This window comes from Stenella coeruleoalba, assembly GCF_951394435.1.
Source record: "Stenella coeruleoalba genome assembly, chromosome: 10".
NCBI classification, from domain to species: domain Eukaryota; kingdom Metazoa; phylum Chordata; class Mammalia; order Artiodactyla; family Delphinidae; genus Stenella; species Stenella coeruleoalba.
The window spans coordinates 93,487,192-93,514,569 of record NC_137156.1 but is presented as its reverse complement, the minus strand read 5'-3'; the positions used below and the strand labels follow the sequence as shown (position 1 = coordinate 93,514,569).

The window sequence follows — 27,378 nt, the reverse complement described above, 5'->3', positions numbered from 1 at the left end:
ACACACACACACTTCCTACTGTGGTTACGATGATTAAATGAGAAAATTCATGTCAAGGGCTTAGACAGTAATGACTCAGTAAATGTTAGCTATTGGTACTGGTCTAGAATGAGTGTCAGCAAATTTTTTTCTTAGCGGTCCAGATACGTACTTTAAGGCTTTATGGGTCAAAAAGCGAAACGGAAGACATTACGCACGAACTTATATAACCCCTGAAAATTTAACTATTCAAAAACGTAGCAACCAGTCTTATCTCATATGCTGTATAAAAACAGGTGGTGGGCTGGAAGTGATCCATGTCTGCAGTTTGCCCACCCTGGTCTAGACAACAGCCCTGTGAGAAAACAGAAGACGTCTGCCGAGAACGCTGACGAAAGGAATCCGAGCTGTCAGTGAGACAATCGAACAAAGCAGGAGATTTAAAAGGACACTGTTAGCAAGTCTCAGAACAACAGAACGGGTATTACATTTGTCTCCCATTTACAGAGAGAGGGGCAAAGCTTCTAGCTCTAAGAAACAAGAGGGTTTTAGACAGACAGACACTGCAGCAACCTTGAACCACTCTGCATTCTTCCTCTTCTTCAGCTAAGAAAGGAATCTGCTGGTGCACAAGCTGACTGAAAAGCTTCTGGCCTTCGAAGCAGACTTCTACAGAGCAAACAAGCAAACTCATAAAGACATAACAAGAGGTCAGCTGTTGGTAGGAATCCCTCCACTGTTCTCACACACTAGGATGACTGTACCCATCCAAAAACCAGACAAATTACACACACACACACACACACACAATCTTCTGCCTTTGAGCCACCAATTCCAACCGAATCTGGTTCCTATAGATCGATTCAACACTGCTCTGTAAATGAACGTCTCTCGTTAGGGAAACGTTATTATGAGGCAAAGCCGAGGCCAGCAAACTCCCTCCTCACATCACATTCTTTACACAGAGGGAGGGAAATCCACCTGCTCTTTCTAGTCCAAATGTCAGCCACATTCGGATGACACCCACACCTGTCTACATTAATTCCACCGTAGTTAAGTACCTGACCTACTGGAGGGATCGAACTTGCGCTTTACTGGCGGCTGGTGAAAGGCCTGATGCATCTGATTCACACAGGCACCGTGACTGAGGAGGAAGCCTTGGCAGGGAACTTCCTGAAGTGCAGGGCAGTAGGTAAAGGTGTGTTACCTACAAAGGTGAGGTACAGGTAAGGTGGAAGGCACAGAGGTCCAAGGCCCGGGCTCCACAGGTGAGTGGGGCTGACTCTGTGAGGTGCAGCTGGGCCTTCCAGGCAAGTTACTAAACCTCTCTGGCCTCAGTTTTCTCATTTAAAATGGGGCTTCTAATAGTACCACCTATCTCATCTGGGTGTCCTGAGGGTTAAATGAGCAAATGACGTAAAGGCCTCAGCACAGTGCCTGGCACCCTGCAAGCACTAGGCAGTGAACCTTCTTCAGGCGACTCTTCACTAGCGAGTCTCTGGGAGCCACTGGCAACTCAAGAGACCGGCGTCTATGCCTTTGGACTCTTAACTTCCCCAAGCCTCAGTCTCCTCATCTATCACGTGGCAACACCAAGATCACCATACTGGGTTTTAGAAGCTTGAATGAATGCTTCTGAAAGTGCCCTGTCAGGCCACACGGATGCAAATGTTATCCTCCTTCCCTCAATCCCATCACTAGTAATGCCAAACGCTAACATGAAAAATGGGAGACGCAGGGTAACGGCTAGCAACAGACCAGAAGACTTAGAGCCAAGCAGTATCTGATAGATCCAGCTCAACCAGCTGCCAGCATATGAGTGAGGACCTTGAGTGGGCGAGTCCCACGTCCCCACATGCATTTAGTAACTTGTAGCGCTTACATGCCTGAGTAACACTGCAGACGAAACTGTACAGCACAAGCCCATGTGCACAGACAGCTCTGTCATCAGGACTTTGTGTTCAGACCAAGCTGCCCCCATCCAGCATGGTACGGGAGTAAGGAGAGAATACACAGACTGCTCCTTCTTTATAGAATCTTCCAAGTGGAGGGAGGTTATGGGTGGTTTTGCTTCCTTGTTAGGATGCTCTGTTTGTTTCGATATAAATTACCGAAGACGGCTTTATAATGACAATCGTCACATCAGCTTCATTTCTTCACCGACCGCTCCCAAGTGCGAAGGGTTTGGGGAAACCCAGGAACCCGCCCCCCATGGGGCGGCAGCCGTGGATGTGGACGCCCACCTTCTCGTAGGGGATCTGCAGCAGCTCCAGCACCACGGCATGGGCGCCCATGTTCCGGAGCAGGCGTTGCTGTTGCTTCCTGCTCTTCCTCACAGAGGCGCCCTCTTGGACGCAGAGTTTGCTGAGTCGAATCAAAATCTGGTACAAAGAAAGAATCAAAGTTTCTCCTCTGACCCCCATCTCAGTTCCGAGGACTTAGCCTACAGCCTACTGACTACAGTTCATGATACCTCACTGTATACTTGGAATTTGCTAAGGGAGTAGGTCTTAAGCATTCTTACCTCCCCCCACTGGCTCCCCCCAAAAACCTAACTATGTGACTGATGGATGTTTAATTAACTTGACTGGGGTAATCATTTCACAGTGCGTATGTGTATCAAATCATCACTTTGTCAAGTATATTATAATTTTGTCAATTATACCTCAAAGTTGGAAAAAAATTTTGTTAAGAAAAAAGAAATCAATCTCAGAAAACTAGGAAGTGTAGTTGGAAAAAAGATTGCAGGGGGCGGTGTGGACGGGAAGGCAAAAGGATCACAATATATTAAGAACATAAAACGAGGGAAACTCCTCTAACTTGTAGTATCCCTATTGATTGTATTAAACCAAATCCACATATGGCTAAGAACAAGTCTTCCAGAATAACCAATGGATTACGGCTCCATCAGCAAGTGGGATGGTTTCAGATCTCCTAAAATGATATGACTCAGCATCACTGCCAAGGACTTGGGAAGAATTTGCTCTAGGGTAAAAAACACCAAGCGCCACCCTCCCAACTTTGAACTAGCCTGTGCAAAGATTCCTAAAGAGACATGGTCCTCATTGGTGGGCACTACGTGCCAGCCGCTGAGGCAAGTCCTTGACAATTTCACCACTTAACTCTTCCTTCAACTGTAAACCTTCAGAAGTATAGGTGCTGGAGGCACCTCTACAAGGTGAGGAGACTGAAGACACACAAATAATAAGTGGCAGAGCTGGATCTGAACCAAGACCTGACACTAAAACCCATGCACTTCACCTCAGAGGTTTACTTTCTCCCTGTTCCACTTTCCATGAAGGGAAAAGCTCACAAGGGAGCACTTACCTCTTTGACCACCCTGTAGTTGTAGCTACTGGTGCTCTCATGCTTCTGGGACTTGTTGTTCCCCTCCTAGGAACCAAGATGAACATGAGTGCGGTTTGTACAACTCTTAGGTTCCTGTCTGTTTGTTAGCATTAGCATCACAATTTAGGAAAGAACAGGAGTTTTGCAGCGTTTTCTAGCCATCATGCGGGGTTTGTGCCTGTCATTCACTTGCTCACAACTCAGCTCCCCTCTGATGGGAGAGGATGCAGATTATTGCACTGATGGGGGAGAATATGATGGTCCAGGCATGGCTGGAGAACAGGTTCTTTCCCAAGTGCGTCTGCAAGGGACACCTGGAGCTAGTTCACTCAAAGTCTGTTCTACATGGGCCACGGTGGCACGAGAGATGACGCTGAACTTGTATTTGTAGCTCACTTCCTGGAAGAATGGCTGTCACCCTGTTAACAAGCAGACCTCTTGAGAATCAAGCCCATCCTATAATCTGCATTTTTATCTAAAACCAGAGGAGGACGTTTACTTGTTCTGAGGACCCCATCCATCTCCTCCTGCAGCGTAACTTGTGTGTCACCCACCTCTGTTTTCTTATGTTCGTTTTCACCAGATGCACCGTCCATGGCCTCGTCGGGGCCCTGCCCTTTGTACACCCAAAGCTCTGACTTCTCCACGATGGATCGCAGTTGGTCCAAGTCTTGTTTGATCTGTTTGTAGTTGTCGACATCTTGGCTGGTAACAAGCAGTTGAACCTGAACGAATGCAATTCAATAGTGACTCACAACAGACTCTCAGACACAATGCCAACAACACACACACACACACACACACACACACACACACAGAGCAACCCGACCTACCTGTTTGAAGGCCTGCAGGACCTCCTGCCTCTGACTGAAGTGCCGAAAGAGGAGCTGCAGGGCCCCTGACACCAGGGGTGGGTAGTCGTGCATCGTCAAATGCAGCAGGACCCGCAGGAAGGTTCTGCCGCCGTGGTCGTCCAGGTCCAGTGGCGTGTTCTCCTCACTGAGGGGAAAGGCCAAATGAGCCAAGACGCCCTCTCCCGTGCCCTTGGGCCCAGACACACCTCACCTAGTGAGATTCCTAACTCTGTATCCCCCCTCAGCCGACCCGGCTTTTCATTGCCTCATTTAACAACACACAACCTTATTTGCTCTTCAGATATATTCTGAGGTGAGGGGGCAGTTAAGCTGTCCCAACTGGGGACTTCCCTGGTGGCACAGTGGTTAAGAATCCGCCTGCCAATGCAGGGGACATGGGTTCGATCCTTGGACTGGGAAGATCCCACATGCCGCGGAGCAACTAAGCCCGTGCGCCACAACTACTGAGCCTGCGCTCTAGAGCCCGCGAGCCACAGCTACTGAGCCAGCGTGCCACAACTACTGAAGCCAGCGCGCCTAGAGCCTGTGCTCCGCAACAAGAGAAGCCACCGCGATGAGAAGCCTGCACACCGCAACGAAGAGTAGTCCCCGCTCGCCGCAACTAGAGAAACCCTGCGGGCAGCAACGAACGCCCAATGCAGCCAAAAATAAATAAATTTAAAAAAAATAAGATGTCACAACTGTCTAATTTTTAATCAAAGTCCCCACCTTCCCACAGTGACAGGCCTGGCTTTGCAACCAGATTCCCAATTGGTGTTCTGCTGGGCTCCACCTGTGGTTTGAGAGCTGCACACAGCCGTGATTCTCCCGAGTTGCTAGTTTATTTTTTATTTAAGATGCCCTAATTCAGCACCTAGCAAACCCTCTGTGGTGAAGGATGAGCTTTTCTTATGTCTAGTCTGTAGCCAACTGCTGTCTTGGTCTGTACCATGTGCACTGATGGTGCCCCTGGATGCGGTCACAGCGTCCAACTGTCATCAAAGTGCCCAAAGGCTCACTTATCTAAACTGGTAGCAAGCGCTTTGGTCCCACAGACCCCACTTTGCAGAGTGTTGCCGTGAATCACCCCAACTCAGTGTTCCTCCAACCGGGGTTCATCAGTATATTATCAGGGGTTCTCTCAGTATCTACGGTAACTTGATTGTGTGTTACTGATACAAGTAAAAATGCAATAAGCACGTGCCGGAGCAAACGGCAGGCCACCTCGAACCTGAGCGCCGCCACTCAATTTTTGTGTCGGTGCCCAATTTGTATTTCCAGTCAAATGAAGGCCGAATGCTGGGACCTCTGTGGCTGCAGACAGATGGGACTCAGTGCGTAAATCCTCTGCTCGCGCTATGTGCTCCAAAAAGGTGTGAAGAAGCTTTCATTGCTGTTCAGTATCAGGAAAGTGGTGGGAGAGCTGAGACACCACCCAGCAGATGGAAATGACATCACGTTAAACGCAAAACCCCTGAGTTTCAGAAGAGCAACCTCTTCCATAGAGTAAATGCCGCTGCTAAGTCAATTTCACAGGTTTTACATTAAGCACTGCGGTGGACTGCTAACATCGGTGGCCCCTCTGTGGTCTAAACACTCTTGTATACGTCCCTCCCACACTGATGCTGGGCTCGGCCGGGCGATTTGCTCAGACCAGTAGGACGTTAGGAACATGATGCAAGCAGAGGCTTGCTTAGTGCTTGCACACTGTTGGTCTCTACACTTAGAGCCAGTCACCCAGCTATGCAGAAGCCCAAGATACTTGTGTGCAGAGAGAGACAAGTCGCAGCCTTACGGACACCTCCACCAAAGAGCCAGAAACGCGAGAAGAGCAACTGTGCCAGCCCCAGTCACAGCTACCACAGCTGCACGACAGACCCAACAGTGACCAACAGAAGAATCATCCAGCTGAGCCCGTCAACCCACAGAACTGTGAGAGGCAATAAAATGACTGTTGTTTTAATCCATTACGTTTTGAGAGCAGGTTATTAATTACACGGCAATAGGTAACTCAACCAAGTGTGCATATCCTAAGAGTTATGCATAGAGGGTGTTTATACCAAGTTTGCTGGTGTTTGAGGCTTACAGGTATTTGAGTCTCGTAACAATGTTTTGAGTCAACACTGAGCAATCTCATCTTTTAGAAAGGGGTTCATACATTAATCTCATGTTAGGGACAATGAAAGAACAGTATAGGTGTCTGTGTCCTTTTCATCGTTGCTTGGCTTCTAAAGGGCTCGGGGGTGACTGCAGCCCATTAGCAGCAATGACCTTGCTACACTCACTCTGTTTCGAGCGCCCCCTTTCTTTCAACTCTATTTCCTCACCATTTAAAAGTTTTGTAATGTGTGTACTTTGGGAAACCTCTGTCAATTCTTTCTGTTGTAAGCAGGAAACACACACACACATGAACCCAACTAAGATCACTCTGACTGAGTACTGAGAGTTATAAAGAGAGCAGTCAAACAGCCTAAACCCAGAGACTAAACGTTTCCTAGAACAGTAAAGGAGAAGCCTTTGAGAGCTAGAAAAGAGAGGCCTCCCCCATCTTAGAACCACCTACAAAACAGAAACTGAAAATATACTTTCCTTCCTCCAAAGATGCCTTCGGCTTGCTCTTCAATGTGTTCGAAATCAAGAGCACCTGAAAATCAGAGAACAGAACTTCAGGTGCAGGAAGGGGTGGAAACGTGCCGCTCGTGAACTCCCCCCAAGACAGGCTCGCCCCTGCCCCTCAGGCCTTGATAGGTGGGGTTATTCCTACCACCACCCTTCTCCTTATCCATCACCACTATTTCCTGGGCAGGAAAAAGCATTCACCATGAGTAAAAGTTGGTAGTGGACAGTAAATTTTCTTGGGAGAGTTTTGTTTTTGTTTTCTGATATTTCACCATAACACTAGAACCCTCAGCTGTCTTATGACTAAGACACTCCAAGATGGAAGGAAGTAAGATCTATCCCAGAAGCCATCTGGGCCCTTTCAATTATTCCCCTGCCCCAAAAGGGTAACTCCCAGGGTCTCATTCTAAAATGCAGTCATCTTCAAAAACGTTCACATATTACCCTTGTTCTAGAACATACTCTTTGGACTTCCAGTTTTCATTAGACCCAGGTCCCATTTTATGGCGGAAACCCCATTCTGGCATCACTAACCTGGTACATTACTTGGTCCCTCTTGGCTGCTGGTTCCGGAGGATGTTTCCGAAGTCTGGGAATTGCTTTCATCAAACTCCCGCTTAAATATACACAGGAGGCAGGAGATCCTATAATCCAGCCTCACATTCAAAATAAACTAAAGATTCAAGTGGAAATGGAAACAGACTGGTTACATGAGCAGACCACCTGGAACATTCTGCCACGCCACCGCACTCTGGCTGGGCCTGGCGTCTGCTGCATCAATTACCTTAAACGCTACGTGAGCCAGATATTTGGCTTAGATTTCAAACAGTCACTTTAACAAAAGACTTCTAGGACTATATCAAGTTTGCCCACAGCACCTTAGCTTCTAGTGTAAACTCCAGCGTCCCGGCAATTAATTTAATGCTCAGGACAATAAATCACTCACTCTCCACCCCATCCTCTATAAAACATTGCTTTAGTTCAGCAAGTACTGAATGCCAACTCTGGGCCTTAAGAAGGGTGAAGTTGGCCGCTTTTAAAAGAACTGACAGAGAAAAATGTGTTTTCAGTACTGAAAATTAGTTTGGTTCTTATTTTCTATTACTGATTGCTTTCTTTGATGTAGATACAATCCCTTGGGCTCCCTCTTCTTTCACTCCCTGTATTCCCTCCCAGTTCACTCCAACAGAAAGTCACTTTTTCCATGTTTGTGGCTGGAGCCAAAATGAAAGATCAAGCATCTGGCACTGTTTAAGGGCCTTACCGACATTCTCCCTTCCGTGCTCTCCTTATCTCTGCCTGGCCCTCCTGGCGACCTTACCCAATGCCAGGGCTGTCACCTCCCCTGGATTGAAACAGATCCTTGGCTTATCTTCCAAGCTCTTGGTCCACGTTTCCTACTGACTGCTGGACATCCCCTTTGGTGTTTTCCCAGAGTCTCAAACTCAGCATTGTACCAAACTAACAGTGTCCATTCTGCCTGGGTTCTCCCACCCTCAGTCAACCTCAGGACCATCCACTCTTCCCTCCTTGATACACACATCTCATCAGTGACTAAGCCCTGCTGGTTCTACCTCTGCCACTCTCCACGGATCTCTCTCCCGCCGTCGTTTACCCCCACTCACAGCCTCTATCTCCCTCCTCGGCCATTACAGAAACAAGTTTACTAGATCCACATCTCAAAGATGCTTATTCTTAGGTTAGCTCCCTGCTTGAAAAAGTTCAAAGGCTCCCCACAGAGTAAAGTCCTAATACTTCAGGCACCCAGAGCTCCCTAGAGCATAGCGCAGTCCGCCTTTCCAACCTCATTTCTGATAACTTCCCTTCAGCACACTCCACGTCCCTGCCCAAGGAGAACAGCTTACGGACCCATGCGTCCTGATGCCCTGGTTCAACCTGCTCCATCCACCCAAGAACGCCCCCTTGTTTCTATACATATCCCGTCCAGGGCTAAGGGCTCCAAGAAAACCTTACCTCCTCTGGTCCTTACTAATTGGGATCACACGACCTACCCGTATTTCGGGAGAACACTTTTCTCACGGTTTTATTTCCATGTACACACAGCTTCATCATACCTTATCTTCCTGTTAGACTATAAACCCCCTGTAGACATAGCCTGTGTCCAAATCATCTGTGCATTTCCTCACAGAGCCCAGCAAAGTGCCTTGCATACGGTAAGGGATCAGTAAGTATTTGCTGGAAGAATGAATCCATCAACCAAATGTTCTCAGATTACTACAGTGAGTAGACCTCAAGATGTAACCAAGCTTCACACCGCATCGATTCTGATCAACATGCACGATATTCACATACTTGGGACCTGTAAGCCATGGCCTAAGAAAGCCTTGAAATCCTTCTCTATCTTTGGTCAGACATAAATTTAAGGAGTTTTCTTCTTCATTTAAATCACTCTTTATTGCCTTCAGTAATTATTCTGAGGAGTCCCAGGGATGTTTTCAAACCATTAGTTAACTGTGATTTCAGAATCGAAAAAAAATCCTCAAATCTGTAAACATTTACAGTTCTCTACTCCATGTTCCGGGGTTGAGATTAGACAGTGCGGGATGAAAGAGAAAGGTGATAACAGTATTCTTGTCATGAAGGAACAGCTGGTTTCGTTAATGAATAAAAAATTACCAAGGAGCAGGAAGAGGAAACGCACACTGTTGGCAGGCTGGGAGGTTCTCACATGGAAGATCACGCACGGCCTCTCCAGTAAACTGGCTCCCACCCCCTCCTGCCTAGGCCAGGACTTTGCTCCTACAATTATCCTCTCTCCCCTTCATCAGTAAGTCTTCCCTCTCTGCATGATCACTCCCATTCAGCATACAACCTTGCTGACATCTCCCAACTTAAATAGTACCAATAATCACCCTGCAGCCACCTTCCCACTTTTCTCTGTTCATCTTTACAGCAAATCCACCCAAGAGGTTGTATGTATTGACTCCCCACTTCATCTTCTCCCATTCTCTCTTGAACCTGACCTGTTCCCAGACTTGTCAAGTATGCTACCACCTCAGGTCTTGGCCTTTATTGTTCCCTCTTGGAGTCCCGGAGACTCTTTTCCTAGATACCCACATACTAGCTCCCTCACTGCATTCAGGTCTCTGATCACGTAACCTTAATGGGGAGACCTTCTCTGACAACTCCATCAGAAACAGTACCCGTGGCCTTTACCCCCAATGGCCTCCAAACCATCTTGACTCTCTTTTATATTTTAACATCCTTAGTATATACATTTTTATATATCTCTGCCTCCTATCAAAATGTAAGCAGGAATGATTCTGTTCATTGCAGGATCTTCAGTGCTTAAAAGTACTCGGCATGCTCTGACGAGTACAGGCTTCTGGTAACTGACTATACTGCTGAACTGAATGAACAAGCATTTTCAGAACTCTAATGGAAAACTGACGAACTCATAAAAGTGCTAACAAAAGATCAAGATGAAAAAAAGCTAATTACATGGGACTGAGTGAACTGATGAGGATGATTATAATTTTTGTGACTTTTTGTTTGAATTGAAAAAAAAAATCCCACAAGGACTCAGAGGCAAAAAATATACAAATCAATTTTCACTGCAAAGTAGCTGTTACAGTGGAGGATTACTGGACTGAATGTCAGTATTATGACATAGTACGAGTGTGTTTCATGTTTGGTAATTGCAATCACTGTTGCTTTTGTTGTGGTCATCCACTTACAATGCTTGGTGTCAGTTTATTTATCTCTTGTAAAAATAAAATACAGTGTGTGTGTGTGTGAAAAAAAGATTAAATGAGATAATGCATATGAAAAAAGTATTAGAAACAAATATGCTTTATTCTCATTGTTAACTGAAATGGTAGATGATGTTTAAATTGTATAATTATAATTAATTTGTAATGTGGTACTCAAAATTTAAACAAATATAACCCTCTCACAGTAACACTGTTAGAGGGAAAAGAAAAAAAAAAAAACTACTTGGCATGGAATCAGTCTCTATAAATGTCTGTTGAATGAATGAATGAATGAATAAGGGAGGGAGGAAGGGAAGGATTATGGGAGGAGTTACAAACTTAATGGAACCTTGAATGAGTTATGAACAAAAAACAGGGAATTCAGCTATGTATAGAAGCGTAAGTGAGTTAATTCTAAGTGGGTGAAGACAGAGACCAATGACTAGGGAAACGTAAGGTAACTGCAGAAAGTGTGGCATGGTTGGAGGAACAGGGTATGCTGGGGAGGGACAGGAGATGACAGCACAGGGAGCAGAGGGCCAATTCAGAAACAGCACTTGAGGCTGAGCTAAGACTCTGCCTCCACTCTCTTCCCAGAAAGCCTAGGGCTCCGTAAAAGCAGGGACACTGGATGCAGATGGTCCCCTGGGAAGCACACTCCCGCCCACCCTGCACCCGCCCCGGCCCACGGTTACCTGGAGTATTTCAATGATCTTCAACTTGGTGTCCATCACCATGATGTCCTCCTTCTCCGGCTCTGCTTGCTTCACGTTGCCCTCAGGGGCGGTGGCCGTGGGAGTCATGGGCAGGAAGCCTCCTCCCCGGAGCACCACCTGGGTCATCAGCTCTCCAACCCCATGGATGGACCGCATCACGTTACTACCTAAGAAGGGCCAGGACAAACCTTGGTCATGACATCCCTGGTGTCCGCTCTGGGCACCTGGCCAGGGGCAGAGGCTCTTCGGGACAAATCACTTAACATGTCTCTATTCCAATATACTCTAAGAGCCTGGGAACCTGAAACGGTTAACAACCATCAGAAATGCAGGGCTTCAAGGAGTAGGGGAAAGAGTATGGAGCATTTATGTATGTTAATTCACCTGCCAAATTTTATTGGTCACCTACTACATGCTTGTTGCTGTGCACAGAACTAGGGATGCAGGAGCTAACAAGACACACATCTGGTGCCGCTACCGAAAGCCACTTGATCTTGAATACGTTATGCTACCTCTGAGGGTCAGTTTCTTCCACTATAAAATGAGAATAACGGAGCCCAACTGACAGAGATTAAGTGGCAAAATGTATGCAAATGACTGAGCAAGCACAGCCCCCAACAGATAGTAGGACGTAAGTAAACGTACTTTTTCTATTCTAGCTGTAGAGACCAGTTAAACAATAATCCACACGTGAGTACCTAGTGTGTGTCTACTACGACCCTAAAACAGAGGGGGAAAAAAACAAAGGCAGATTTTCCTATTTACAAATTGGAAATAGGATACCCAGACACAGTCTGGATTTCACGTACTCATATACTAATACAAACATCTGAGGACCTCATGACACATCAAGAACAATGACATGTATTTTTAAGACATAAGCATTAGGCAAGCGTTGGGCAACTTTCAAATGTTGCAGTGAAATGTACAGACTCATATATATAACTATAAAAATACAATAAAGTGTTAATAATCACTGACTCTAAGTCGTGGCTCTACAGGTGTCCACTGTACTACTCTTGCCGCCTTTATTTATATCTGAAAATGTTCATAATGAAAAGTTGAGAGAAAAGACAAAGAAAGGACGCGTCATCACACAGTAGGTATGAGAAGAGCAGAAGGAGAGGCCGGGCAAGCGTGTCCCGACCTATGGGCGCCATGAGACCTCCCTCCTCAGCTTCTCCATGTTATTCTCACCTTTATTCTCCTCTCCCTTTGCCATCTTGCTGATGGGGAAGATTGTGGTCACGTGCACACAGTCCAATATGGCCAGGAGGATTTTGGTTAATCGCAGGAGGTCAGAGAAGTTGTAGAAACCAAAGTATATGAGATTCCTAGCTAAGTTTACAACCTATTGTATTTAAAAAAGAGAGAAAGGAGGAATTAAATAAACAGTATCCTTCACTTACATTTTAGGTTGACTATTTTATAAATGACTGTAAGAGAAGGCATGTATTTTACTTGCAGTTTCTGACCAAATTTCATTTTGCTTCATAAGGAGAAAAAATAAGAAACAAAACCCTGCAAAGCTACTGATCCGCTCTGATGACTGGTTAATGAGAGACTGACCTCATCACTGGCTCTGTGCAGCTTCCCAGAGATAATACGGGGCAAGCCAAGGTATACAAATCAAGGATCCAGATAACACAGCAGTCCCTGGAAATCTGATTCCTCAAAAGGCAAAGTGTCTCAAAGAGAAACACTCAGCTCAAAGGTGAGAAGGATTTATGTCCCTCAAATGATTCATCTGTGACCGATCCCGAGCACAGACTGTTTCTTTCCTGTCACTTTTAATATAATGTACAGATTATACATAACGTTCTATCCTTTTTACAGGATTCAGTTCACCAGATGTATTTCTTCCAGGAGCATAACTGCCTTAAGGCAAGTGACTGGTATTCGTTCTATTTTACTCTGCAACAAAACTGAGCTGAATTCCTTTTTATTACAAAACCAGAGTATCATGATAAAAAAAAATCACCACCTATTTTCTATTTCCCCCATAGAACAATGCTCAACACGAAGCAGACAAAACACACGATCACCGCACCGTGAGTTACCTCAAATGTAAGTTTATTTTTCTCCTTATCAGAGAAAGGGAACCTCTGACACACCACGTCTCTTAAATACTCCTCCACAAATTCCATGGTCTGAGCAAACCTCTCCTTAATTTCATCTTTGGAAGTACCACTACTATCATAGCTAAAAGGAAAGGAGAAAGAAATCAAATGTCAAGTTCTGACCAGCGAGGCCTTCCCTGTTTGCTGAGCCCCCAAAGCTAACACCATCCACCCCAACGCTTCCCATCCTCCTGTCCCTGCTTTACGTTTCCCTCCTCAGCACCCACCACACCGAGGTATACATTTTAGTCCTTTATCTTGGTTACTGTCTGTCTTGCCCCACTAGTGTACACACAGTTTTCTTGTTTGTTGCCAGGTAGATTCCTTGAGCCTGGCATGCGGGAGACACTTAAACATTTGTTGAATAAAAGAGATATAAAAGGACAATCATGCCATCTTTTACATTCTTGAGGAAACAAATAACATTTGCCACCCTTAATTATATCTTAAGCTTAAAGAAAAAATGACTTATCTTTCCTCTCTGATTTAACCAGACTTATTAACCTGACCATAAGTGGTTTGTCTTCCACTACATAGAACACTATAACTAAGAAGTTTTAAAGCAACATGAATGAGGTCTTAACAGGGTGAAGGAGCCAGGCTCACTCATCAATGGCGATCTCGGAGGGAATCTCGGACCAGAGGCGGGCGTATTTCACGGGAGTGACTTGCTCCTGTGGGTCTCGGTCCACATGCATGTGGAGCATGAGACGGCAGAAGGACGCCCGCAGGTCATAGGGCAGGTTCTCATCAGACATGCAGCGGAGAATGAGATCCACGTCCAGCTGGCCTGAGATTTCGTTGATGGCGAGGTACTGGCGGTCCAGGCACATCCTCGCAAAGAGGTTCAGCTGGTACCTGGAGAAAAGGAAAGTTACACAGGGCTCACTCTCATGGAAACACACAGCAGGAGAGTCGCGGGGGGCCCCAACTCTCATAGGAGTGACAGGTGGCCACGGGAACTTACACATCAACACTCTTCACTTGCTTGTGTATGCAAACTCTGGCTTCTGTACCAAGCGGAAAAAGAACAGTTCAAGCCACGCCAACAGTCACATGTGCCTACCCTGCTGTGTGGGAATAATTACATGGCTAGTTGATGCCGTTTTGCCCTTGTTTATTTTATAAAATGGCGGGGGGGAAGCATTAGGCTGAAAACGGTTGCCTGTTTCTTTAGTCCTGCTTTTATGCAGCACATGAAAGACCGCATAGGAAACGGTAAAGGTTTCAGACCCTTACTGAGTCTGCTTAGGAATTTTATGATACTTTCAGGGTCTTATCCCATAGAGCTCTCCCCTTTGACTTTTACACACATGTGAAAAACATGGTAGAAGAAATAGGGGGCTCCTCAAAATGTTACAGTTTCTTCCTCACCTAATTACATATGATCTCTGTTAACTTCCAAATCTGACCACTGAAACACTCTTCCTCATTCACTGTCAGCGGAAGATATAGCAAACATTAAAAGAGTAACCATTCCCATAATGTGACATAAGAAAGCCACGAGGTTCCACAGTGGCGAATTCCAGCTTCTGACTTTAAAACCCTATTTATTACCAATAATCATGAGTTGGAAATATTCTCGACCGCACTAGATATCAGTGAAATGAGGATTAACCTATGTTCTATTTCATGCTCGTAAGATTAACAAAAATTTAAAAAGCATCACAGTATTCAGAGATAGCAAAGACAAAGGGAAACGAAAGTTCTCTTTTGGTGGGAATGTACACCAAAATAGCCAATTTAGGATTGGTTGGTCAGTTTAAAATATGCATGCCCCCCAATCTCATAATTCCCTGGTATAGAATGGAAACTCCTACACATATGCACAAATTTGAACAAGGATATTTCCCGACATGAAAAACTAAATTGTGGCATACGCTGAATATCAAAGAGCAATGAAAATGTGGCACAGTAATAAAATGGAATAGCATTCAGCAGTCAAAATGAAAGAAATGGACCTACCACCATTAGCATGAAGCCACTTCAGAAACAATATGAAAAAATAAGGCAGATTTCAGAACGGAACTCAGACTCTGGAACCATTTATATAAAATTTTAAGAATCAACAAAATACTATGTATTATTTATGAATGTACAGAAATGTAAAATATAAACACACAAAGAGTGTGGAAGGTCACACACCATCTGCATGAATGGAGAGAAAGAATACAGGAGGTAACAAAGGGCATTGTAATTGCAAAGTTCTATTTATTTCTATTAAAAAATGCTGTAAGCACTTCCTCATCTTTCCTTCCCTCTTCTTTTATTTTAAAAGTATTTATTGAGTCAGCAGATCTCAGAGCTGGGACCGAGGTGACGCTGGGATGGAGGAGGTGACCGGCAGCGATGCAGACTGAGCAACACAGCGGGGACAGTGCCAGCCAGGTTCTCGTTGTCAGAGGAACGAGTTATGAATACAAAAGGGTGAAGGCTAGAATAACGCTACAGTGTTGGAACAGAATTGGAAGTACTGATGTGAACTCATGATTTTTATTACATTTATATAGGTCGATATAGAAATAGATATGTGTGTGTCTACGTGGACAAACAGATGTGTGTACAGACACACACATTTCCTAGCTCTGTCTGCGAAAGTTCTATGACGTTGTAACTATTGTCTCTATTTTACAGATAAAGAAACTAGGACATAAAGAGGTGAATAACTTGACCAAAGTCAAAAAGCTGCTATGTAGAGAGGTGACCCCGCAGCCTGACTCTTAACTACTACAAAATATATCCGTGTCCTGTGCCGTGCTATGTAGGGATCAACTGTAACTGGGGGCTCATGCAAACACTCAGCCTTCTTGTGACAGAGCCACACCCAGATAGCAACGTCCTATCTAAGTATCAATGAAACCTTACACTCTACAAACTCCTGAAGTACACATCCGTCTTTCTGACGGACGATCTCATCAGAGGACACCCATGCCGCCCCCGCACCTGTAGTAGCTGAGGACGTCTCGGTCTTCTTTCTGCCCCTCCTTAGCATCCTGCGCCAGTTCCCTCACACTCTTACTGCGAACCTCTTTGGTGCTGTCCCTCCAAAACAGCCACACCTCTTCCTCATCCTCTCCTGCCTCCAGAGCGTTCTCTCCAGTAGAAACACCTTCAAATTCGAAACGAGAGAGTACCAGCCTGGAAAATAAGAGGAGGGGGGACACTCATTATGTCTGAAATCCTTGCTCATCACGGATCAACTGTATTAATGCGTTGAACTCTAGCTGCACTTTCAGCACAGACACACACAGAAAGCCACTTTACTTCTCCCACCGGCAGAATCACGAAGAACCAAACATTAACGTCTTCATACACTTTAGCCCAGGGGTTCTCCGCCAGGGTGACTGTGTCTCCCAGGGGACATTTAGCAATGTCTGGAGACATTTTTGGTTGTCCCAACCAAATGGGAGGGGTACTGTTGGCACCTAGCAGGTAGAAGCAGGGAGGCTGCTACACATCCTACAATGCAGAGGACAGAACCCACAGCAAAGAACTACATGGCCCCGAACATCAAAAGGCCAAGGATGAGAAAGTCGGAATTAGCCCAAGCCCAAAATTAAGCTATGCATGAGAAACAAAAAAAAAATCACTAGTTTAGAGCATAATTTAGTGTTTTTTAAATAAACTTCTTTTAAACATTGTTTTTAACATTTAAATATTACTGGCACTATGCTTCTCAGGAAAACTGCTCCCCTGCTAAAAATGAATTGCTACTATTACCAGAACTTCTGTGGACCCATGAACCCTTTTTGAACAGTGATGAGTTAACAAGCTCTTCCCTACAATGACCTAATATCAATAATGAATTACCTCCTTTAAAACTTAAAACGGATGATCGTAATTAGAGAATTTTAAACTCTTAAAATTAAACCAAGGGTGTGTAAAACGTTCCCTGGTGAGCTCACATTACTGTCAAAGTATGTGACGTCACCATGCAGAGGAGCCCACAGCAAAAGCAAACTTGAAAATTCCTCGGATCAAGACCTTTGCAAGAGGACGATCAATAGCCAGCCAACCTGACTTCAGAAATCAGGGAGCTGCGTTTCATCACCTCTGAGCACAGACATCCACCGAGCCACACATTCTCCATCTAAATCCCGTCCTCATCTTTCTTTACCTTAAACCCGCACGTCTCACTCACTTGGTCTCAATCAGAATGTCAGCGTTGGTTGGATTCAGCACAGCTTTACATATCAGTTCCTGGGTCACCGGAATGGATTTGTTCATGGACACGCAGAGATCAGAGAGGTAATCTAAGAATCTACCGAGAAAGAGAAACCAAATTAAACAGTTTCTGTACACAGAGCAGGGGCTGGGCTCTGGGAGCCTGGCTCTCCCTCAAGAGGACTGACCCAGCCTACCTTTAACACAAGTCAGAGACGCTTTGGGTTTTAGTGTCAGCATCCATGGAACCCCCAGAAACCCAGACACCAGAGGGAAGGAAGGATGGATGGATAGATGGATGGAAGGGAGAGAGGGAGGGAGGGAGGGACGGAGGGAGGAGGGAGGGAGGGAGGGAGGGAGGAGGGAGGGAGGGAGGAGGGAGGGAGGGAGGGAGGGAGGGAGGAGGAGGGAGGGAGGGAGGGAGGGAGGAAGGGAGGGAGGAGGGAGGAAGGAAGGGAGGAAGGGAGGGAGGAAGGAAGGAGGGAGGGATGGATGGAGAGAGGGAGGAAGGGAGGAAGGGAGGAAGAGAGGAAGGGAGGAAGGAAGGAAGGAAGGAAGGAGGGAGGGAGGGAGGGAGGCAGGGAGGAAGGGAGGAAGGAAGGAAGGAAGGAGGGAGGGAGGGAGGGAGGGAGAGAGGGAGGGAGGGAGGGAGAGAGAGAGAGAGGGAGGGAGGGAGGGAGGGAGGAAGAGAGGAAGGGAGGCAGGGAGGCAGGGAGGCAGGGAGGAAGGGAGGAAGGAAGGAAGGGAGGGAGGAAGGAAGGGAGGGAGGAAGGGAGGGAGGAAGGAAGGAAGGAAGGAAGGAAGGAAGGAAGGAAGGAGGGAGGGAGGAAGGGAGAGAGGAAGGGAGGGAGAGCAAAGAAAGAAAAGCAAAAGAGGAAGGATGGCAGTGACTGTTGTGAGGAAGAGCTGACAAGGTAAAGATGAACAGAAGGAACCACCAAGTAAGAAGTTCACATAAGGAAGACATGGTTAGGATGCAGGTACCCAGAGTGGTGAGGGGCAAGGCTCTGATGCTTGAGGCCCAAATCAGAACCCTGGTTCTGGTTCTTATCCACTACGTTCTGATATGTACTGTTATTTGGGGGGAATTACTTAACCTCACTGTGGTTCAGTTTTCTCATCGACAAAAAAGGCTGATATAGAACCTCAGAGAGTTCTTCTGAGGATTAAATGAGCTAATTCATGCAAAGTGCTTACTTAGTTCACTCACTGGCACATGAGAATGGTCCATAAAATGTTATTTTATGGGTGGGGGCAGTCATTTTTATAAGAACACTTTCAGCTCTCCAGTGTCACCGTTCATGATACGCACATTGTAAACTATTTCCCACTTCACCTGAAATGGTGTGGATCTTAATTAATTAGAAGGAGAAAAAAAGAGGGAAGAGAGCGTAGGGGGAGGGGGAGATCTGTATGAATGCAACAGAATTGATAGAATTCACTAATGTAAACAAAAACACTCAAGTAACAACTATGTGTGCAAAAAACTAACTGATGATATTTGGGGGAGTTCTAACTGATCACCATGGGGTGCTATGAAGTGAATGAGTGGCCGACAGCTGTCATTTACTGTGCACCTACTAAATGCCAGGCACTTCACATGTATTTATTCTCATTTAATTTTCGCAATGACCCACCTAGCAGATGAGAACGTTAATGCTCAAGGTAACCCAGCTGGTAAATGCTGCAGCTAGGATTCTACCCTGGTCTCATTCCCATACCAAGCTCTTTCCGCCGCTACTCATCAAAGAGCCTGTCAAAACCTGCCCAATCAAAACCCGTAGCTAGTGGGAAGCAGCCGCATAGCACAGGGAGATCAGCTCAGTGCTTTGTGACCACCTAGAGGGGTGGGATAGGGAGGGTGGGAGGGAGGGAGACGCAAGAGGGAGGGGATATGGGGATATATGTATATGTATAACTGATTCACTTTGTTACAAAGCAGAAACTAACACACCATTGTAAAGCAATTACACTCCAATAAAGATGTTAAAAAATATATATACCAGGCTTCCCTGGTGGTGCAGTGGTTGAGAGTCCGCCTGCCGATGCAGGGGACACGGGTTCGTGCCCCGGTCCGAGAAGATCCCACATGCCGCGGAGCGGCTGGGCCCGTGAGCCATGGCCACTGAGCCTGCGCTCCGCAACGGGAGAGGCCACAACAGTGAGAGGCTCACGTACCGCAAAAAAAAAATAAATAAATACTAATGGTAAAAAAAAACCTGTCCCTAACAGCCCCAAACAAAGGAAATCCAGGAAAAAGCACCATGACACGCTCAGTGCCTGCAACGGAAATGCAAAGACACCTTCCGCCTATCAACCCCGCCCCCGCCTCACCTGGGCTCCCTGTTCTTTCGCACCAGACTGACGAAGGTGTCGATCTCTGCCGCGGTGATGTGTTTTTCCAGGAGTTTCCGATTATTGTGGAGCAGGGCAGTGATGGTGTCTTCAGCCAGCACATCATAGCCAATCTGCTTCTGCATGAAGCCAAACTGCTTGGCTATGTACTCCTTCGGAGGAAGGAAAGCGAGGTGAGGGGGGAGGACTGGAGACAATGGGATGAGGCTGGAAGTAAGGGAGGGGGCAGCAGCCCCTGAGGAGCATCACCGCCCATGAGGGAAATCACAGGGGAGCATCTTTCCACAACTTTCTAATCCAGGGCAACAGCTGCAAACTCCCTCACATCCTTTATTTTTACTAAACCTGCCACTCAGATGTAATTAAGTAAAATATCCTGTATTTACAGATAGGCATTTTTATTAAGTCCACTGTATAAATTTTAATGTAGTGACTTATTTTTCGAAAGGTCAAAAGTTGTTTTTCAGCTCTGATTTTATTACTAATTGAAGAGGCTTTAACTGTGCCTCACTGCTCTGTGTTGCTGAATAAACACAGTCAAGCCTACCTGGATATTTAGAACGATGCTACCCCATGGCGTTTTCCTTGTCTGGGATGAAAATACATCTTTAAAGTCAGTGGGTAGCAGAAACAAGTTAGGAATATGTAAGCCAGTCAATTATATTCGTAGAACATATGAAAACACCCCTGGCTTCTTTTGGGGATCAGACATGACATTCCATAGAAATATTTCAGAACTCCAGGAAGCCTCTTATGAATATTTGTTTGTTGCTATTCAAAGACCTTTTTCCTACCCAAGACAGACTATTTGCTTGCTCAAAGTTCAAACGGCCCTTGAAACTTGGTATAATTTGTTTTCATTAATTCCAAAATTCTAAAAGTGACTCAGGATGAACACAGTGGACATGGGCCACCTTTCAGCCCTCACTCCATAAGGATGCATGTTCGGGAATTCATCAGCCCCCAGGGATATACTCCTGCCAGCTGGCACAGGGTCCATGAGCAACCAAGCAAGGACATCCAGAGTTGCAGCAAGAGGGACTGGTTTAGTCCCGTCACGTACGAGCAAAATGTTCTGGCACCCACTACAGACTCTAACGTATCCTCATTGGAAGAGAATAAAATCACTTTGGCCCTAGTATGGTATGAGGATGGTATTCATGCACCGGAGGTAGATTTATAGCGACCATAAAACTAACAAACATAGCATCACGGGTCTGTGATGTTTTATATTTAAACAGTAGCAAAGGCAAAGCGAAAGGTTTAGAAATACTAGCTAACAAAGTTACATCTAACATTTTAGAGCACTGCTTAGGATCAACTCTGTTTATGACGACACACAAAAAACTTTAACTACAGAGAACAGTTTAAATGTAAAGGCCAGATGTAGGGGCATTCAAAGTTTAAAAACAAAACCTTTTGTAACACAAGGCAGGGATTGGAGTTCCAGTTACGATAAGCATCACTCTGTGCACCCACAGCAGTTTACGGAGCGCAGGGTTTCTCAACCTCAGCACTACCTACTGACTTCTTGGGCCGCAAAATTCTTTGTTGCAGGGGGCTGTGCTGTGCACGGCTGGATGTTAATGGCATCCGTGGCCTCTGTCCCCTAGATGCCAGTAGCATCCCCAACTCACGACACTCAATAGGGTCTCCAGACATTTCCATATGTCCCCTGGGGGAAAAATTACTCCCAGTGAAGAACTACTGATACAGTGTTTCCTCAGAATCTCCAATTGTTAGGAACCCTCACAGAGGTTAAAACACCTAATTCACGGAGAGAATATACTGGTTGTGTGTGTTTACTGTCATCACACAGTTGATGACTTAGAATGTCATAAAACATGAGCCAGAACCACAACAAAGAGAAAGTTACCAGCAGAGATGGAGGAGGTGGATGGGACAGGAAGAGAAGATTGCACTCCATCTTCAATATAAGCACATGGAATCAGTGTGCCCTTAAGTCTTACGGGAACGTGCCATGAGAAGTACTGTATATGTAATACCAATGTCAAGAAAAAGAACTCTCACTCCAAGGTGGCTGTAGAAGGGGAATTTTCAGGTATCCTTCTCAAGGCTGTAATATATCTTCCCAGGCTTGCAAAACAAATCTGTGTTTCCTTTCTGAGAGCAAACTTAACAATGAACTACTACCTGGCCATTAAATAAACATACACGTGACACCTAAAACTCATTGAGGGAAGTACATGAACTTCAGGGAGGAAGCTGCCCCTCACTTCCCATTGGTCCTTAATCCCAACCTGGTTCTTCCTGTAGTCCTGCTGGGAGTGTCTCAGGACCCTGTAGCAGAGGCGGCAGATGTGTCTGAAGGGTGCATGCCGCTGGTCCCCCAGCTCCTCCAGACGTAGCATCGGACCGTCACCACAGTCTGTGAATGGGGCCTGTAACAACTTGAAGATCTGTTTGCAGAAAGAAAAGAATAAGAACTACCATCACCTACTGTTTTAAGGGCCAACCTTTCCTTTGGAAGATAACCTCAAGGGTGGCTAAACTATACAGGAAAATCTCTCCATGCAAACAGTCATGAACCTGAAAACTGCATTCATTCCATCAACTGGGACTGGCTCCTCCCTGAATTCCGTCCTCCTGGACCTAAGTGGTCCTCAAATACTTGAAAATGCAGTGTTTCAAGCAGTGCCTGAGAGCACAGACTCTGGAATCAGCAGATTCTAGGTTGAAATTACACATCTTTATTACTTTCCTACAGGTACAGATCATGGTCAAGGTAACCTTCAGTTTTCTCAGCAGTAATATGGAAAGAGTAATACCTAGCTCACAAGGGTGTTGTAAGGATTAAAGTAGATAGTAAGTGTCAGGTCATAAGTGCAGTGCTCACACAAGTGCTCAACGAAGGCTCCTCCACAGTTTCAGACCCTCTAGGAATCACTGTTGTGGAAAAGAGCATGGGCATTTAGCCAGAGGTCTTAGTTGGCAGTTATCACATCAAACGGCAGGGCATAATCTATTCTGGGACTTTAAACCCTTGTTGAAACAGGATGGAGTGTTAATAAATATCGTCTATCACAGTCTAAAAGGAGAAAGGATTCTCAAATCCAAGTTCCTAGGGAGAACTATGGGACTTGTAACTAACAAGTTTTTCTTTTGGCTCCAGCGGCCCAGCCTCCAACAGCTTTAGAGAACTGTATGGCATACATTTCCATGTACTTCATCTACCCCGGACTTGTCACTTTTCTCCCTCTAATTTATTTCTACCCCAGTTTATTTAACTTTATACCAAATTACATCATCTCTGTATTTTCCGTGAGTTCATTTTATTTTCTACTCATTCTTCATTTACAGGAAGATCTTTTGGTGACTTATGCTGGTCCCCAGAAGCGCCTCTACAGGCCTTCTGAGTTTATCATATACTCCAAATCTTCCAGGTACATGAAATAACCTTAAGGATACACTGCACTTGATATTATTTGTGAGGAAAATAAAGTTGTCAACTGAATTCTTGTTGGGGTTCCTAACAGGTAAATTCTCACACGGCTGATATTCAACAAGTGTGTTAACCATCAACTGAACGATCAAACCATGAAAAGATGCAGGAACTTGAATGCATTTTACTAAGTGAAAGAAGTAAAATCTGAAAAAGGTACATACAGTATGATTCTAACTATAGGACATTCTGGAAAAGGCAAAACTATGAAGACAATAAAAAGATCAATGGGCCACCATCAAAAGATCTACAAACAATAAATGCTGCAGAGGGTGTGGAGAAAAGGGAACCCTCTTGCACTGTTGGTGGGAATGTAAACTGATACAGCCACTATGGAGAACAGTATGGAGGTTCCTTAAAAAACCAAAAATAGAACTACCGTATGACCCAGCAATCCCACTACTGGGCATATACCCTGAGAAAACCATAATTCAAAAAGAGCCATGTACCACAGTGTTCATTGCAGCTCTATTTACAATAGCCAGGACATGGAAGCAACCTAAGTGTCTATCAAGAGATGAATGGATAAAGAAGATGGGGCACATATATACAATGGAATATTACTCAGCCATAAAAAGAAAGGAAATTGAGTTATTTGTAGTGAGGTGGATGGACCTTGAGTCTGTCATACACAGTGAAGTAAGTCAGAAAGAGAAAAACAACTACCGTATGCTAACACATATATATGGAATCTAAAAAAAAAAAAAAGGTTCTGAAGAACCTAGGGGCAGGACAGGAATATAGACGCAGATGTCGAGAAAGGAATTGAGGACACGGGGAGGGGGGAGGGTAAGCTGGGACAAAGTGAGAGAGCGGCATGGACATATATACACTACCAAATGTAAAAACAGATAGCTAGTGGGAAGCAGCCGCATAGCACAGGGAGATCAGCTCCGTGCTTTGTGTCCACCTAGAGGGGTGGGATAGGAAGGGTGGGAGGGAGATGCAAGAGGGAGGAGATATGGGGATATATGTATATGTATAGCTGATTCACTTTGTTATACAGCAGAAACTAACACACCATTGTAAAGCAATTATACTCCAATAAAGATGTTAAAGAAAAGATCAGTGGTTGCTTGCAAAGGGTTGGGGGAAAGGGAGGGACAAATAGGCAGAGCACAGAGGATTTTTAGGGCAATGAAACTACTCTGTATGATGTGATAATAATGGATACATGTGATTATACATTTGTTCAAACCCATAGCATGTACAACACCAAGAGTGAACCCTAATGTAAACTATAGACTTTGGACAATTATGAAGTGTCAGTGTAGGTTCATCAACTATAACAAACGTACTTCTCTGGTGGGGATGCTAATAACAGGGAAGGCTGTGGATGTGTGGAGGTATGAGGTACTCGGGGAATCTCTGTACTTTCCACTCACTTTTGCTGTGAACTTAAAACTGCTCTAAAAAATTAAGTCTTTTTTTTTTTAAAGTCAATGGATCAAGCCTGCGAGGTGGAAATCATTCACATCCCTCTGTAAGAGCAGTGATACCACTGATTTCTTATAAAGCCAACCCAATATGTCACCACTCACTGACCTGCTTGAGAATATTCTGTTCTCTCATCAGCTTCTGTCGTTCTCTGTTGGGCTTAGAGAAGACCACTTCAAGAACATCTTGACCGGAATTAGTTCCACCAGTGACAAAGTAAACCAAGTCTTCCAGCAGCTTGGTTACAGATCTTAGGAGGAAAAAAGCTATTAGATATGGGAAGTGTTCGATGTGTGACAGGCTGAAAGCTTCACCTTGGAAGCCTTCAGGCCAAAGGAACCAGTTAAGCAGAAGCAAACCCATTCTCCCAGTTTCCTTGAACTTGTCAGTTGAGGCCAATTACCAATAAGAGCGAAATAGAGACAATATCTAGTTGTCCACAAAAACATTATCACCTTCACAAAACATGAGACATTACATTTTATCTCAGAGTAACCTCAACCCCTGACACTCAGTAAGATAGTTCCAGAGACCAAGTTGGAGACAGGGCAACAGAGAAAGGAGGAGATATTTACAAGTTTAGAGACTTTCAGAACAGTGAAAGCAAAAGTAACTATTTCTTGAAAACCACAAGTTGAAGCCACCCACAAATGCTAAGGCCTGCTGCTCTCACACAGAGCTCTTCCAAGCACCCTCTCTCTCCACAAGGGATTTCAAAAACCCACAGGGGGTGAAGATGAGCACGTCCGGTTCTGGCAAGGAGCCTTCACCTTCTTTCATTCTGGGTGATGGTGCCCTTCTCCAGTTTCCCAGCTATGGAGCCCAGCACCTTGCTGGCATCGTTGGCGAAGTCCAGGTCCCGAACCTCAGCAGGAGAGACTGGAACTATGGCAAATGCTTCTTTGTCCTCCTTCACGGGAGAGGTTCCAATCTGAAAAGCAAGATGGTCTTTGTGGAACAGCCTCTTAGACTGAGAGGGTAAGACGTTAATCAAACACTGTATTTGTGGGACATGGGGCAATCCAAAAAGCCTAGAGCTCTCTTGTGGTTCAAATAAATGGACATAGAAAAACACCTGGAAAGATGTACCCCAAATCATCAACAGCTGTTACCTCTAGAGGTTGGTGCTGTGGAGGAAAGTAAGGCAGGAAATGGGGCAGCACTATGATTTTATAGCTTCATTTGTTACAGGAAGCATCTGAGACTTCTGTAATTTAAAAACACACTTATAAATACATAGGGAAAAAATCAAATGTACAAAATGGTAATTCTTGTTTCTGAGAGTATTATAAGGGTAGACACTGCACCGATCTTTTAGCTTTTCTATATACCTGAAAATGTTCATTAAAGTAGAGGAAAATATTCCAATAATCTTCCCCATCACCAAAAACTATTATGTGAGAGTATAATTCCATTTTTGAAAAAGAAAAACCCTATGTCTGTGTATTTATGCTCTATGATCCTGAACAAGGTGAGAAAGGAGAGGTGGGCTTCAGGGAGAGAAATTAAAGAGGTTGGAAGGACTTTCAAGAAATAAAAGTACACATTGAAATACAAAGAGAAATAAAGGAATAATAAAGATTGGGGGAAATCAACTAGGTATGTGATGTATGTCAAGGCACAAGCAAACATTCCCCCAGCCAAAATCAGCTTTCAGACAGATATGAGATCCAGACAATTGCTCAACCTTTAGGGCGGAAGCTATGGAATAAAATAAAAGGTTCTAGGTATTTCAAAAGCCCTGGGCTTGCTTCAGCCAGGTCCCTCGGAAAGAATTCTTTCATCACATTCAAGTTTGTCCACCACCACGCTCCTGCCGAAGCAACAACTTCAGACCTCCATACGCCTCCATCTGCCCTCAAAGGAGCCCTTTTATCGGGAGCATGAGACCGAGGGAGGCAGCCAAGTTAGGGGACTTACTTTTAGCATCACGGGTTTTTCTTCTTCCTTGTCAATGGGGATATTTGTGCTGTGAACCCAGGTATTAGTACACAGGTGTCTGAGCCGGACATATGAGTTTCTAAAGGAAAAGAAAAAAAAGAAAAAGGATTTTAGGGACAGGGTTATTTAGGCTCTCTAGAGCCACTGGCCTAGAATACATCCTATAAGAATCGAAAAAGGATACCAAAATGGTTTTCCGCTACACACAGTGGACAGCATAAACTTAAGAGCAAACGGTTCTGGTCCAAGATACACTTTGACAGATCTACAGTGGCAAACCATTCAGAAACCACTCTAAGGCGATTGTCTCGTGCTGTATTTCTAAACGCAGCCACACCTCATTCTATCATGTTTGGCTCTACTGCCCTTAACACTGTTTTTTTGTTTTTTTAACAAATCAAAAGTTTGTTCATCATGCAAGTCTACAGGTTCCATTTTGGCAATAAAGTATTTTTAAATTAAACATGTACATTGTTTTTTAAGACATAATGCCATTGCACATTTAACGGATAACAGTGTACTGTAAACGTGACTTTCATATGCACTGTGAAACCCCCAGATTTGTGTGACTTGCTTTATTGTGATATTCGCTTTATTGCGATAGTCTGGAACTGAACCCACAGTATTTCTGAGGTATGCGTGTATAAAATTATACACTGTGAATGACTA

The 27,378-nt window shown here is 44.9% G+C and overlaps 1 protein-coding gene across 2 annotated transcripts in view; it reads right to left on the bottom strand.

Moving 5' to 3' along the window:
* The window catches only part of ITPR1 (inositol 1,4,5-trisphosphate receptor type 1), a 321,065-nt gene that overhangs the window by 146,376 nt on the left and 147,311 nt on the right, over nt 1-27,378 (bottom strand). For both annotated transcript variants that reach the window (XM_079933479.1, XM_079933480.1), the window contains 17 exons: nt 26,689-26,788; nt 25,539-25,699; nt 24,877-25,018; nt 22,130-22,288; nt 19,848-20,020; nt 17,491-17,610; nt 16,293-16,487; nt 13,956-14,207; nt 13,290-13,431; nt 12,427-12,580; nt 11,209-11,396; nt 7,335-7,473; nt 6,767-6,825; nt 4,161-4,322; nt 3,882-4,052; nt 3,307-3,372; nt 2,223-2,360 (listed from right to left, as the gene is read on the bottom strand). In XM_079933479.1, the coding sequence (XP_079789605.1) occupies nt 2,223-2,360; nt 3,307-3,372; nt 3,882-4,052; nt 4,161-4,322; nt 6,767-6,825; nt 7,335-7,473; nt 11,209-11,396; nt 12,427-12,580; nt 13,290-13,431; nt 13,956-14,207; nt 16,293-16,487; nt 17,491-17,610; nt 19,848-20,020; nt 22,130-22,288; nt 24,877-25,018; nt 25,539-25,699; nt 26,689-26,788 (2,521 nt within the window). The remainder of the gene's footprint in view (nt 1-2,222; nt 2,361-3,306; nt 3,373-3,881; nt 4,053-4,160; nt 4,323-6,766; nt 6,826-7,334; nt 7,474-11,208; nt 11,397-12,426; nt 12,581-13,289; nt 13,432-13,955; nt 14,208-16,292; nt 16,488-17,490; nt 17,611-19,847; nt 20,021-22,129; nt 22,289-24,876; nt 25,019-25,538; nt 25,700-26,688; nt 26,789-27,378) is intronic.